Here is a 16,687-nt window from a genome sequence, read left to right as displayed (position 1 = left end):
ACAAGATGGGCAAGTTGTTGAAGATATGCCATGAGTGGTCATTTAATTTGAAAGCATAATGAATTTCCCCTTTTGCTTCCAGCCATACAACCATGGGGTTTTGTGGCTTTACCCTTTGATCAGGTGACAGCTCAGAAAGCATCTCCTTAGTCAAAGCAGAATCTCAGAGAGTAAGGGAGTGGGCTGTTAGGAAGCTCAGGAGAGCAGTGCTTCTGCATCCTATGTCCAAGGCAGAGCTGTGCTCGACGTTTGGAAAAGTTTGGGCAAATAAACTAACAAGTATCTAACACCACAAGATGGGGAGTGGAATTAGCTCAGAGAGCAAGGAGTCAGCCAAAAGATCCAAAGAACTGGAGAAAAAGCTTCAGGAAGACGCTGAGCGAGATGCAAGAACTGTAAAGTTGCTGTTATTAGGTAATTTTTTTTTTCCCTTTTGCTTTCAAAACCCCCACTTTTTTTTCAATTATGATGTATTTCCTTTTCTCAAATTTTAATTTCAGGTATATTACCATATGGGGGATGTATAATGAATATGTGCTTGGAAACTTAAAAAGATTTTATATGCCCTCTATAAATGTTTACTTTGCTTGTTTAATATTTTATTTTTTTTGCTTAAGCAGAGAGACAAATATTTGTGAGATGATTCAATTCCTCTTTGTTAATAATACAATTTACTATTATTAAAATAAAACTCATATGCATTTATTATTTTATCTCACCCTAATCATTTTCTGAATGTCAGTTATTTAGTACTGAAAACAATCCTTTAATTACAAGTTATAAAGAGTTACATTATTTTGTTTGAACAGAAACATGTTGAGTTGTTTGATATCAAATTTAATATGTTATTTAATTACTTGTGCTGTGAAAACCAATTAGTCTCAAGTTATTTAGAGAGTAATGAATGATAAGGTACTTTATATTAATAACACTGTTCAGGCTTCTGAATATTGCCTGTGATACTGTTTTACACTTGTAAAATACTCCATTTAAGGTCTTTTAGGATATTTATATATTGATTCAGGTCAGGAATTATGTTCCTTCTATCTTTTTATCCTTTTAAAACTCAGCACAATGTTTTACCACAACTCTAAATTCAACAAATGTTTAATGAGTTGAAGGAAATCTGTATGCTGCACATTTTTCTAAACATAAAAAATCTAACATATAGTGGTCACAGCAAGAAAAAATGTTTTTGAAATAAAAATCAAGACCTATATAAAGAGATCAAAACAAGAACTTTAATCAGTTGTGTGTTCCTCCTGCTTAGTTACACACAAAAAGACTTCATTTTATTTCAGAATTGTGTATCGTTCACATGAAATACCCTCATTTTTCTAAGTGCCCCCTTTCCTGTGTCTAGTTTGCTCCCAGTGGCAAGAGTGTCTCAGAAACCAACTGTGGGATTCCCAGCACCTGCTCCTCAAAGAAAAGAAAACATTCTCTCCCTTTATGCACAAGTTCTGTGGCTCACACTTGCCCACAGCACTCACAAGTAACCACCTAAGGATGGGAACTTAGAAAGATGTTGGGGCCAGCTCTTATGACAGCACGGAATATATTTTCCCTCACACTCCAGAGCATTCCCTGAGGCTTTGATCAAGAGTAAAAGTAATGTGGACATAGAAAAAGCAAATAAAAGAAGAGAGGGAAAGCCAAGCACTTCTACAAATGCATTCGGTGTCCCTCTCTTGTACTAAGAACAGTGATAGAAGAGTAATGATAAAATATATTTAAAAATCCCTATGTTGAGGGGCGCCTGGGTGGCTCAGTCGTTAAGCGTCTGCCTTCGGCTCAGGTCAGGATCCCAGCGTCCTGGGATCGAGCCCCGCATGGGGCTCCCTGCTTGGCGGGAAGCCTGCCTCTCCCTCTCCCACTCCCCATGCTTGTGTTCCCTCTCTCTCTGTCAAATAAATAAATAAAATCTTTTTTAAAAAATCCCTATGTTTGAATAAAATTTCCAAAAGACTAGACCTATTCTCAATACACCAGTTATTTTTAGATTAAAGCGGTTGAGTTAGATCAAGAAAAGAGGGTAACTTCTAAAACCAGAGATAAAAAAAAGAATCACTAGGAGCACTATTTTATCTTTTACTTTCCCCAGACAGTCACAGTTTCATAAATTCAGTTCCAAAGTTACCAGACAATACGCTTGGATTTATTTGGTTCCGACAATATGTGCACCGAACTTCTTATTTACACAAGTGAATCAAATTCTCAAGTCTTCCTCTTTCAGTTTAGTCCAAATATTTGTCTTGAGTTTTCCCTTCTGGACTCTTGAGTTCTATGCATGATCGTTCAATTGTCAAGTTCAAAACAACAAAGTCTTGTAAAAACTCTGCTTCAATCCTCATTTTTTCCTTGAACTCAAATTCTCTAGTCATTTTTTATATGCAATATGGCCTCATTAAGACATACAAGCATTCAGTGGAACTAACCTAAACCTTGCCATCCTCCTACACTCAAATCCCCTCACGAATGAAATTTAACCTCTCCCATCATTGAAACAATGATTCCTATTCATGAGAGCAGTCTAAACCACAGTTTTTATGTGTATCAATGTGTGTGTGTCATGTGGGACCGACCAGTTAAGGCTTGGTAGTGATCAGATCCTGATTCTAACTCAATTTTTTAAAAGATTCAAATTGAAAAATATTTTTGACATAAGTCATGCTTTATGCTGATCCTCTTATCTAATAAATTCTAGGTGCTTAAACACATAATGCAACGTACCAAATTTAACATGTGCTGTAAAGCAGATGTACCATTTGGTATTATTGCAGGACACAAGACTTCACTGAAGTTAAAGAGCTATCTAATGGCTATTTTACAAATAAAGAATCACCTTGCAGACAGGTTCCCTCTTTATTATGCCTTTCAGACATTTAGTAATATTACAGAAGAGATGCCACATCTTTTTCCTTCGCAAAAAGCAGGCTTCTAGGAAACACTGGAGATGACTCAGACATCCCGGCCACATGTGAAAATTGCTATCAGGACAATAATGTCATATGCTTTAAAAAGAGGGGGGGGAAAGCCTGTAAAGATGCCCCAGAAAGAGTACATTTTAATAAGAAGAACAAATTCTAATGAATAACATGTTCTCTTTTGGAGAATTCCTAAGTTAGTTATTTTTTAAAGACTTAATTTATAAATGTCTGATTAAACTTTATTTCTATTGAAAAGAAATACCTGTCATTAAATTGCAGAATCAGTGTGGATCGTTTCCATTCTTTCCATGTCCCTTCTCTTTATATTTTACATTAACTTCTTTAGTACTTCTGTAAGTTCAGAGCTTAATGGGAAATATAAGGAAAACGTAGCTTTGTTTTCTCTTCATATTTGAAACATAGTCATATTTATTCTACAATTTTCAGTTATGATATTATAATTAGCTTTTAGCCAGTGATTTCCAGCACTATCCTGGACTGTTCATCCTTCATTTTCTTTTAGCTCTAAACCTTTATATTCTTTATTTTTCTATGTGCTATATTATAAATGTCACATAACTTTTTAATGGTGCTATTTGAGCTTTATTGTCTTAAAATATTATTGCAATCATCTAACTCTTAGAAACATGAACCTGAACATCCAAATACAGAAGAATATCTACTTTAAATGTGTTTATATTTACTTAGGTAATCAACATTTTCAAATTTTTCAAAGGGCCCCACTTACTCAACAAATGGATATTTTAGAAAGTGTATCATTTTTCCAGGATGACAGTAGGAGAATTATAATAATTCTGACACTGTCTAAAAGCTTATTTCAAAATAATTGGTAAAACAAAATCTGCACAGCAGAATTGACTAAATAGGCATATCTACCTGGCAGAGTGGAGAGAATGTAATTCAAAACAAATGAGTACAATGTGTTTTTAAGCCACGTGAGATTAAAAAAAAATTGATTTAATGCTTTCATTATGTTATGCCTTTTTCACATCTCTGAGGTACCTCAGGCTAGCCACATAACCTCAGAGAAATGGTGGGTATCAAAGTATTTTATAAACTGTAAAAATCCAGACAAATGTGGTTTTTGTTGTGTAATAGATTTGCAAAACTGAAATAAGTTGGATGTCAATGTATACAATTTTTCTTCCTTTTGTTTTCCTCTTATGTATACCTAAGAGGAAAGAAGACAGAAATTCAGGTTAAATCAAAGTTCTTACTTTTATTCTTTCCTTTTTAAAGTAGGTCTACTTGGAGAGTTTTCAAATTTTCTCCAAAATGCAATGAACCATTTGCACCATAACAATTTGAAAGTTCCAAAAGCAAAGCCAAATATTTATAATGTTGTATTTATTTGCCAAGAATGACACATGGCAGTGTCAAAGAGCTCTATATAATGTCCTTTTCCAACAGGCAAAAAGAACTTAGACAAATGTTTTGCATATATTTGGTTGTTTGTTTTAAGTTAATCTATCTTAAATAAGCAGCACATCTTCTACATAGACTCAGGTCTCTCACATAAAAGATGCAAACCATTTATTAAGGCATGCCATATTTAGCCAAATGACAGTATTTGCTAATGAGATTAAGTAGTCTGGAAAAGACTGGTTAACTCTAACTTAACAGAACCTCTCTAGTAATATCACAGAATTTTTTGCATTCACTTTTTTTCATTCAAACTCTGAATTACTGATTCAAGAGCAAGCGATACTGTACCTTTAAAAACATTTACATAAGCACCAGGAGCAGCTAACAAAAAGTCACTTACACCTCCAAACTGTTAGAGAGATAGGAGGGTAGTGAACTTTTGAGAGCATAATAACTCCATGATAGATTTCACATAAAATATACCTCCAGTTAAGATTTTAGACTCAAACTCAGAATCCATCCGCTTATCTAAGTTTTCTCCAAGTATTGATGTGTAAATACATCAGGGTAGCCTTGAACCTATAGAAGTAGGATTGATTCAATATGAAACTGAGGATGAGACCCACCAAGATGTGGAAAAACACCCATTCTGTTCATTAGATTCTGATGCTTTAAAGCAGATTTCACAGCTTTCATTCCTGCCTCAGTTTTTCATATTCAAATAGAATAAATGTGCTACTTAGAATTGTTCCTTTTTTAAGATATCTGAAAGTTTCAATCTCTGACCAGCATTTTATATTCTCTCATTCTTTTCGACTCTTGCTGAGTTAGTTCTTCGATTTCATATACTTTCCTGACCCCTTCAATCAGAATCAGCCATTTTAGCTTCATTCCTCTGACAGTTCTGAAATATCCTGTCCCTTTAATCTTTTGCCTTGAGATTCATACCCTCAACCCTAGCTAATTCCTCAAAATTCTCCATTCACCATTGTTCTAATACACTGAAGCCAACCAAGTTCCACCAAAGTGATGCTATTCAACATCTTTTCAGCCCTAGGGATGACCTAACCCTGACCCCCACGCATACTCCTAATTTCCTTCATTCCCAGGTGTTGTAGAATAAAATGGTATCGTTTTCTGTTTCCTGGCTGACAAATTTCTGTTTTTAACTTCAGCTGGGCCGATAATTATTTTACTTAGTCCTAGTTTTCTCCTAAAGTCATCCAAAGGTAAGCTGTTTCTGTATTCCCGATACCACTTTCATCTAAAACTCCTCCTCCTCTCGCCTCACCCTAGATGAACATCCATGTACCAGATAGTGATCAATCATCATCTCCAAATCTCACTGAACTATTCCATTTTCAGTTTAAAGCTAATTTCATCCTCTGTGTTATAAATTTTATCCTCTACCATATCTTAAGAATTTTGCTTTTTGAATTATTTTTTCTTTTCCTTTTTTTTAAAGCAATAGAAGTTTATTAAGTGAATTTTCAGAATTCTCTACTGGCTCCCTCCTCTTGGCATATAGAGATATTTCTCTCCATTAGCCTAAAAAACATTCTTTGACTCCATAATCTCCTTGAATTGACCTTACACAAGTATCTTTTTAAACATGTTTTTGCATTGAAATACTTCTCATAGTGTTTGCTCACTGCTTGTTTTCTTACCCTCTACATTCTCTTCAGTTAATTACAATCTACCTGTGTATCTTCCTCTCTACTAAAATGTTATCTCTCATAGAGCCCTGATAACCCCCAATTCACAAAACTCAGACCTCGGTAATTTTGCATCTCTCTTCTTTCTTCATCCTGTAAGACTGCAATACCCTCTAGTGTTTTATATCCTCTCACTGCTCCCTTTATTGAAACTTGCTTCTTCTCCCCATTCTTAAGTGGTTTCACCTATCAAAGTTTGTCCTTGGATCTTATGTTTTGCAATCTGTCCTCTTGGGGACCTCACATCAGAAGTTAATGATCTCTTCTGGAAGAAGGACACTAATATCCTTCCTTTGCCCATGTTTTGATCCATATTTGCAAATTTCTGTTATTTATCAGTGAACTGATGGCAACTTAGGAGATCTCAAAATTATTTTTCAGGTTTATCTTGCTGCCTATTTATCCTTAAACTTTGTATTTTATGAGGCTCCCCATTATATTCTTTCTCCTTATATCAATTCTGTACTTCAATTTTCTTTAACTCCTTTGTGATCATTCTTTGTCCATTGCCCGAGGGCAACCTTGTGGCAGAGTTTTATCTCTATCTCTGATAGAATGGATCTCGTATTTCTCCACTGCTTGCTGTTGTTTTCAATCTACAAAAACACCCCTATGAAATAGATATTATTTTCATTATACAGATAAGAATCTTAAGAAATTAAGAAGATAATTCAGTTTCTAAGATCACAAATTAGCTTACAAGAAAACAAAGCTGCTTATTTTTATCCGTGACTGTTTTAAATTCTTATCTGCATTCTAAGGTCTATGAAAACAAACATGTCAGGCTTTGTTCCTCATTGAATTCCTATGGCTTAGCACAGGAACGTGTGCATGCATGATGTATGTATGGAAGAATGACAGAATCGGAATCTAAAATATTTCTGTAAGCTGTTCATAGTGTCTAAAGCATACACATACATTTGATATGTGGAAACAGAGCTTAAAAAAAGCCGTATGTCTTCCCATAAAGAGCTTGTTTAATTCAATTGGAAGATATTGACAGGTTTTCAGAATGTAAGTGAGAATGATACTATTTGGATTTTTTTTGGGGGGGGGGGTCAAAAACCATCCTGGCTATACTATGAGACAAAGATTTTATAAGAATGATTGAGGTAGGTGAGCCATCTAGGAAACTGTCACTACTATGCAAATACTTGATGAGATTGTAAGTTAAGGTGGAAATTACAAGTTTGGAAGTAAGATTTGAGGGACATCCAGAGACAAGGTCAACAGAACTTGGTAGCTGACTGCATATGGTTTTTTTTTTTTAAAGATTTTATTTATATATTTGACAGAGAGAGATAGTGAGAGAGACAGAGATCACAAGCGGGGGAGAGGCAGCAGAGGGAGAGGGAGAAGCAGGCTTCCCACTGAGCAAGGAGCCCAATGCGGGGCTCGATCCCAGGACTCTGGAATCATGACCTTAGCTGAAGGCAGCAGTTTAACCAACTGAGCCCCCCAGGCACCCCTGCATATGGGTTTTAAGTGAAAGGAATGATTAAAGGTGAAATTGAATATGGTGATCATTTTATTCATTGGTATGTGAAAGGCAAGACAAAGTTTAAGTTGGGGAAGATATGAAAGGAGAAATGATTTAGGACATTCAAATGGGTGATGTTTATAGCACAATCAAGTGGAATACCTATTAAATAGATGAATATATGGGTCTGGAAATTAGGAGGGACAATTCCAGTGAGCACTAGAGATTTGATATATTCAATCCTCTGTTTTCCTTTGCCCAATTATCAAATGTGGATAAAATAACCATGTTATTAACCAAGGCCTTTTTTTTTTGAAACTTTATTATTTAAAAAAAAAAAAGGTGTTTAAATGCCTGTTCCACAATTAATGAACATTTAGACAAATCTACCTATCATCTATATTTCTAATTAAAATAGGCCTCTTTGGGGGAAACCACATAATTCTGTATTTTAGTTTCTTCCCTTTTCAGCCTAAAACATATAGTAATAAGAAAGAGGACATATTTTTAAAATACTTTTTTTTTCTTTTAAGATTTTATTTATTTGACAGAGAGACACAGCGAGAGAGGGAACACAAGCAGGGGGAGTGGGAGAGGGAGAAGCAGGCTTCCCGCGGAGCAGGGAGCCCGATGCGGGGCTCGATCCCAGGACCCTGGGATCACAACCTGAGCCGAAGGCAGACGCTCAACGACTGAGCCACCCAGGCGCCCCTAAAATACTTCTTAAAATCCAAAAAGGCTCATATCATCTTTTAAATATTATATTTTTAAAACAAGTATAATTGGAAGTACTTAAATAAAATTTCATTAGAAAAGATAGTACATAGCCACAATATTTCTCACGAATGAAACATGCTTAGTTTGCCTGATAAGGTATCTTATAGATTTGTGATGCTTATTAGTATTCTATCACAGAAATAGGTACTCAGACATACTAATAGTCATAGAAATATATCTAACACCATAAGCATACTGATGTGATGCACAAAAAAAACCCATATTATTTATATCATATTTATGCTAAAATATTTATGTTGAATCTAATCAGATAAATTCAGAATACTGGACATTATATAAGAAGTTATCATAGGGGCCCCTGGGTGGCTCAATCATTAGACGTCTGCCTTTGGCTCAGGTCATGATCTCAGTGTCCTGGGAACGAGCCCCGCATTGGGCTCCTGGCTTGGCGGGAAGCCTGCTTCTCCTTCTCCCACTCCCCCTGCTTGTGTTCCTGCTCTCGTGTTCTCTCTGTCAAATAAATAAATCTTTAAAATAAATAAATAAATAAATAAATAAATAAATAAATAAATAAATAAATAAATAAATAAAAGAAGTTACCCTAGACCTACAAAAATGCTAATGTCATAAAAACAAAATAAAAACAATATGAAAATGGAAATATTCTAAATTAAACAAATTTAAATGTCATAATAAACAGAGGGAATATATAAACCTTGACTGGATCTTGGATCCAAGAAATATAAAAGGTATGAAAACCATTTTTTGGAACAATCAGATAAAACTGGATATAGAAAATATAGTAGATCAAGGGCGCCTGAGTGGCTCAGTCGTTAAGCGTCTGCCTTTGGCTCAGGTCATGATCCCAGGGCCCTGGGGTCGAGCCCTGCATCGGGCTCCCTGCTCAGTGGGAAGTCTGCTTCTCCCTCTCCCGCTCCCCCTGCTTGTGTTCCCTCTCTCGCTGTGTCTCTGTCAAATAAATAAATAAAACCTTTAAAAAAAAAAGAAAATATATTAGATCACATTTTGGATTAATATAAATTTTCTCAAACATGAAACTAGTATTGTGATTTTATAGAAAAAAAATGACCTTATTCTTATGCATTCTGAAGTGTTTCTGGGTAAAGTGCTGCTTCCGAAGGTTCAGCAAAACAAAGCATATTATATATATATATATGTATATACTTATATAACATTATTTCATATATATATGAAAGAAAAGAAACATGACAAAACATTAACAATTGGTAAATGATATAAAATACAGGTTTTTAGGGGAGTCCAGGGAAGATGGTAGAGTAGGAGGATGCTCAGTTCACCTTGTTCCTTGGACACACTGAGAGAACAGCTACACATATGCAACTAACTCTGACAATGACCTGAAAACTGGCCAAACAGACCTTCCACAGCTAATTGTAGAGAGGAGTCCACATCAAAAAGGGCAGGAGCGGTGGAGATGCAGTTGTGAACCAAACCCCCAGTGAGACTAACCACAAACAGGAGGGACACCACAAGTGCAGCAAATCAAGAGGATCAAATTCCACTCCACGTACCCCAGGAACAGGGAACTCATGGTGGGAGGACACGTTTCCATAAGGTCTGGCTTTGAAAACCAGTGGGGCTTAAATTTGAGAGGTTTTACAATCAGTGGGGTTTAACCCCGATTACTTTAAAAATCAGTGGGCTTAACTCCAGGAGAGTCAGAAGGCAATAGGAAACTGAGTCTCTCCCCTTAAAGAGCCCCCCCCACCACCACACTGTGCAAGCAGCCCCAGCAGGGAACGGCACCGTTCCAAAATGATTCCTGTCTTGGGGAGAAGGGAAGATAACCCCCAACACCAGCACACCACAGTTCCTTCATCCAAGCTTCATAGCTGTCTACACAGGGAGCAAGCCCTGCCACTGGATATGTCTGCACCCAATACATTGCAGCTGGCTGGGCAGAAAACAAGCACAACTCAGTGACGACAGTAGGGCACCTGCAGCCACACAGGAGACACCTCTGGATCATCTGGTTCTGGTGACCAGGGTGGGGGGGTGGGCATTGTGATACAGGGTACCACAGGACCTCTTCTACACAAGGCCACTATTTTGAAGACCAGGAGATGTAGCTGATCACCCTATTACACAGAGGCAAACACAGAATTAGACAAAATGAGACAGAGGAATAGGTCTCAAATGAAAGAATAAGACAAAATCACAGCCAAAAAAGCTAAGTGAAACAAAGATAAATATGTGTGGTAGAGAATTCAAAGTAATTGTCTTGAGAAGAATGGATAAACTCAGTGAGAGCTTTCACAAAGATACAATATATAAAAAACAATCAGTCAGAGATGAAGCATTCAATAGTGAAAATAAAAAATACTCCACAGGGAATCAAGAGCAGATTGGAAGATGCAGAAGAACAAATGAGCAATGTAGAAGAGAGTAATGGAAAGCAAGCAAGCTGAACAGCAGAAAGAGTAAAAAATGGGAATCGGTTAAGGGAACTCAGTGACATCATCAAGAGTAATCATGTCTGGGAGAGGAAACAAACATTCAGGACCAGGAATCACAGAAAGTCCCTAACAAGATTAACCCAAGGAGGTCCATGCCAAGACACATAATAATTAAAATAGCAAAAAGTGATGATAAAGAGAGAATTTTAAAAGCAGCTAGAAAAAAAGAAAACCGTTATATACAGGGCAACCCCATAAGGCTCTTTGCAGATTTTTCAGCAGAAACATTGGAGACCAGAAGAGAGGGGCATAATATAATCCAAGAAAGGTAAAAACCTGCAACCAAGGATACTATGCCCATCAAGGTTATCATTTGGAATAGAAGGAGAGATACAGAGCTTCCCAGATGAACAAAGTTAGAGGAGTTCATTGCCACTAAATCAGCCTTACAAGTAATGTTAAAGGAAATTCTTTGAGTGGAAAGAAAAGGTTATAACTAGATGAAAATTATGAAAGGAAAAGATTTCACAGGTAAAAGTAAATACAGAGTAAAGGTAATGGATTTCTCACTTATAAAGCCAGTGTGAAAGGTTAAAACACAAAAGCAGTTAAAATCAATTATATCTACAAAAAATAAGTCAAGGGATATAGAAAATTAAGTATATAAAATATAACTTTATATACCTAAAACATCAATGAGGGAGGGAAATTTCATGTTTTTAGAATGTGCTTGAACTTAATGACTATTAGCTTAATACAGACTACTGTACATGTGAGATGTTATATATGAACCTAAAGGTAATCATAAATCAAAAACCTGTAACAGATACACAAAAAATAAAGAAAAAGGAATACAAGCGTAACATTTAAAGAAAGCCATCAAATCACAAGGGAAGAGGGCAAGAGAAAAAAGGAACAGAGAACTACAAAAACAACCAGAAAACAATTCACAAAATGGCAATAAGTACATACCTACGAATAATTACTTTAAATGTAAATGGACTATATGCTCTAGTCAAAAGGTGTGGGTGACCAAATGGATTAAAAAAACAAACAAAAGTCTGGGACCAGATGCCTTCAAAGGTAAATTCTACCAAGCATTAAGAGTGAATACCTATTCTTCTCAAGCTAGTCCAAAAAAAGGAAGAGGAAGGAAAACTTCCAAATGTCTTCTATGAGACCAGCATACTCTAATACCAAAACCAGACAAAGACACCACAAAAAAAAAAAAAAAAAGGAAAAAAGAAAAGGAAAAAAAAAAAAAAAAAAACTACCAGGCCAGTATCTCTGATGAACGTACATGCAAAAGTCCTTAAAAAATATTAAATTGAATTCAACAATACATTAAAAGAATCATTCACCACAATCAAGTGGAATTTATTCCAGGGATGCAAAGGTGGTTCAATATTCACAAAATCAATGTGATATATCACATTAATAAGAGAGGGGATAAAAAACACATGCTCATCTGAAAAAGCTTTTGACAAAATAGAATATACATCCATGATAAGAACTTTTAACAAAGTGGGCCTACAGGAAACATACTCAATGGTGAATAACTAAAAACTTTTCCTCTAAGATCAACAACAAGATAAAGATATTCACTTCACAACTTTTATTCAACACAGTACTGGAAGTTCTGGGCACAGCAATCAGACAAGAAAAAGAAATAAAAGGCATCCAAATTGGTAAGGAAGAAGTAAAACACACTATTTGCAGGTGACATGTTACTGTATGTAGAAACCCCCAAAGATTCCACCAAAAATATTACTAGAACTGATAATTCAGTAAATTTACAGCATACAAAATTAACATACATAATCAGTTGCATTTCTATACACTAACAATGAAGTAGCAGACAAAGCAGACTTTTAAAAAGCCCCATTTACGGGCGCCTGGGTGGCTCAGTCGTTAAGCGTCTGCCTTCGGCTCAGGTCATGATCCCAGGGCCCTGGGATCGAGCCCCGCATCGGGCTCCCTGCTCAGCGGGAAGCCTGTTTCTCCCCCTCCCACTCCCCCTGCTTGTGTTCCCTCTCTCGCTGTCTCTCTCTCTGTGTTGAAAAATAAATAAAATCTTTAAAAAAAAAAAAAGCCCCATTTACAATTGCACCAAAAAGAATAAAATACCTAGGAATAAATTTCACCAAGGAGGTGAAAGACCTATACATTGAGAACTATACAATATTGAGGAAAGAAATTGAAGACAACACAAACCTATAGGTTCAATGCTCATGCATTGAAAGAATTAATGCCATTAAAATGCCCATACTACCCAAAGCAATCTACAGATTCAGTACAATTTCTAGCAGAATACCAATAGTATTTTTCACAGAACTAGAATAAATTATCCTAAAATATTTATGAAATCACAAAAACCCTGAATAACGAAAGCAATTTTGAGAAAGAACAAAGCTGGAGGCATCACAATCACAGATTTCATGATATACTACTGAGTTTTAGAATTCAAAATAGTATGGTACTGGCACAAAAATAGACAAATAGATCAATGGAACAGGATAGAGAGCCAAGAAATAAACACATGCCTATAAGATCAACTAATCTATGACTAAGGAGGAAAGAATATACAATGGGGAAAAGACAGCTTTTTGAATAAATGGTGTTGGGAAAAGTGGAGAGTTACATGCAAAAGAATGAAACTAGACTACAACAATAAACTCGAAATGGATTAAAGACCTAAATGGGAGACCCAAAACATAAAACTCCTGAAAAAAAAAATAGGCAGTAATCTCTTGGACATCACTCTTAGCAATTTATTTATGGAAATGTCTCCTCAGGCAAGGGAAACTAAAGCAAAAATAAACTACTGGGACTACAACAAAATAAAAAAAACATATATATATATGCACAGTAAAGGAAACCATCAACAAAAAAAGGCAACCTAGTGAATGAGAGAAGATATTTGCAGATGTTATCTCTTATAAGGAGTTAATATCCAAAATGTATAAAGACCTTATATAACAATACCAAATGATCATCATCATCCAATTAAAAAATGGACAGAGAACCTGAATAGACATTTTCCCAAAGACCTACAGATGGCCAAAAGACACATTAAGAGATGCTCCATATCACTAATCATCATCAGTGATGCAAATCGAAACCATGGGATGCAGGGAAATGCAAACCAAAACCATGGTGACCTATCACCTCATACCAGTCAGAAACACTAGTATCAAAAAAGACAAGAAATAACCAGTGTTGGCAAGGATGTGGAGAAGGGAACCCATATGCACTGTTGGTGAGAATGGAAGTTGGTTCAGCTACTGTGGAAGACAGCTTGCAGTTTCCTCAAAAAATTAAAAATTGAAATGTTGTATGATCTAGTAATTTCACTGCTGGATATTTACCCAAAGAAAATGAAAACACTAATTTGAAAAGACATATGCACCCCTCTATTTACTGCAACATCATTTACAATAGGCAATATATAAAAGCAACCCAAGTGTCTACCAATTGCTAAATGGATAAATAAGATGTGGTAAATACAATGGACTCTCACTCAGCCATAAAAAAGAATGAAATCTTACTGTCTACAACATGAATGGACCTAAAGGTATCATGCTAAGTAAAACAAGTCAGAGAAAGATGCATACCATATGATTTCACTCCTATGTGGAATCTAAAAAGCAAAACATGTGAACAAACAAAAACCAAACAGACTCTTAAATACGGAGAAGTGGTGGTTGCCAGAGGAGTAATGCGTTGGGAAGACGGGCGAAACAGATAAAGAGGATTACAAGCTTCCAGTCATAAAATATATAAGTCATGGAGATGAAAAGTACAGCAGAGGGAATATAGTCAATACTATTGTAATAACACTGTATGGTGACAGATGACGAATATACTTATTTGGTGAGCATTTATTATATACTCAATATATACCATTGAAGAATGTATAGAACTGTTGAATCAATATGTTGTATACCTGAAACTAATACAACACTGTATGTTAATTATACTTCAATTTAAAAAATAAAATAGAGGTTTCCAATGTACTATTTTCTCAAACTTCTGCAGGTTTTAAGATTATTAGAATAAAATGTCTGGGAAAAATAAGTGTAATAAGTGATAATAAACAATTATTATCTGGCAAAAGAAAATGTACAAATTTATCTACAAATTCAGTATATGACTTTACAAATAAATCCAACCAATTATCTCATGAACAAATCATTTAAAAATTACATGAAGAAAGAAATACCTCTTAATGCATTATTTGATAACCTTGACAACAAAATTTAACAGACGGTGACGGGCCTATCTCCCTCCTTAGAAACATAAATATAAAGACCAAAGCCAATATTAGCAAGCTGATTCTAACAATGCATGAAATATAAGAAAAAAAAGTGTGTGTGTGGGCGGGGGGGGGAGTTATCTCAAGATTGCATGGTTAAAATAGTATTAGAACATTAATATCATTCACTACATTGTCACATTAAAGGAGAAAAATCATTATAGTTATGTTAGAAGCTGAACCAAACACAAATAATAAATTTCCTTCATCCGTTCCTGATAAAAACTCTTATCAAACAAGCTATAAAGGCAATTCCCTTAACCAGATAAGTAGTATGTATAAAACCCTTCAGTGGTTGTCATAGTTAACTACTGTTAGCCCTGTTTACTACACTGTTAGCGTTGTTACTACAAATAGTGAACAAGGGCTAGTGATGATTCAGGCACTTGACGCAGTTTCCTGCCCCTCACCCTTTCCTATTCAATGCTCGTACCGGGGATTTGGGTGAAGGTGGATAGGCAGCATTTCACACTCAAGTTAGATTCAGAGTTTGGCAACATATAGTGACAAAGAAAATCAAAATTCTAACTGACTTGAACTACCAGAAATGACTGGTCCAAATAAACAAAATGGAATTTAACAGAAATCTTCAAGTGAGGTTTAAAAAAGATGATACATGTGTACTATGTGAAAGAATCTGTTTGCTAAGAGGTGGTGTGGAAGAAAAGTAGAAAAATCTTAAATACTCCAAACTCAATATAGGTAAAGAATGTGGTAAAGATACAGGGAAAAAAAAAAAAAAAGGCAAATGAATCATTGTCCGAATTCAGTGTTCTATTTAAAAACAAGCACCAAGAGCAAGGGCAGCCTAGGTTGCATTCCTATCCTACTACATCAGAATATCAGTGATGTTGATAAATCTCCTGATATCTACAACAAAATTTTCAGTACCAGTACTTCATACGCTGGCTTTCACATGGAGCGCAGTTCCGAGTGGAATGGGTCTAAATATCACATTCCACGAGAAAGGATTAAAGGAACAGAACATATTAAAGTCGAAAAGTCTCTTAGAAAAGAGAGCATGCTTCAATCAAGAGAAAATATTGAGAACTCACCATGAGTTAAAGTATGTCGTGGGTATTTCATATCTCTAATTTAACCTGTCCTGACCCTAAGAGGTAGATATTAATAGCTCCATTTTATAAAGGAGAAAACGGACTCTCTGATAAAATTTGATCAAGATCAGACATAACTGCGAGCTCACATTTGTTTAATTCCAAAATGCTCATCACATTTTCCTACCTTCAGTCTAGACGATTTGAAGGGTTGTCATGCAGAAGAAACAGATAATTTTGTTGTTGCTCCATAAGAAAGAGGAAGAGTCCCTGCAATAAAATTAAGTTGTTCAAAAGGGCTACCCTAAAAACCTTCCATGCTGCAGTCTATAAATGCATGACAAGCAGACACTGCATACCAGGATCTATGAAAAGTACACTGCTTTCATATTAATTTAAAATGAAGGAATTTAAAATAATTTCTGTGTTGAAATCATATTGATATTGACATTACCAGTGCTTATTTTGAAAAAAAGCAACATTACAGCGTTAATATGGGAGTCAGAAGACATAGCTTCTCTGTTTTAAGGTAGATGTGGGACTTTGGGTGCGTATCAAAAATTTCTACTGGACCCATTTTTCTCAATGCATGGAATGAAGAGAGATGCACAGGTAACTGGTTGATTTCTG

General features: G+C 35.6%; 1 protein-coding gene across 1 annotated transcript in view; it reads left to right on the top strand.

The window, feature by feature from the left end:
- Positions 1-259: 259 nt before the first annotated feature.
- Positions 260-16,687, top strand: part of GNAT3 (G protein subunit alpha transducin 3) — a 54,676-nt gene continuing 38,248 nt past the window's right edge. The window contains 1 exon segment of the mRNA XM_035020447.1: positions 260-414. Within this exon segment, the coding sequence (XP_034876338.1) occupies positions 297-414 (118 nt within the window). The 5' untranslated portion in view covers positions 260-296.

Source organism: Mirounga leonina, unplaced genomic scaffold, assembly GCF_011800145.1.
Source record: "Mirounga leonina isolate KUSES-001 unplaced genomic scaffold, KU_Mleo_1.0 Mir_174, whole genome shotgun sequence".
NCBI classification, from domain to species: domain Eukaryota; kingdom Metazoa; phylum Chordata; class Mammalia; order Carnivora; family Phocidae; genus Mirounga; species Mirounga leonina.
Note: the sequence above shows the minus strand (reverse complement) of the source record. Positions and strands in the feature narration are given on the sequence as shown.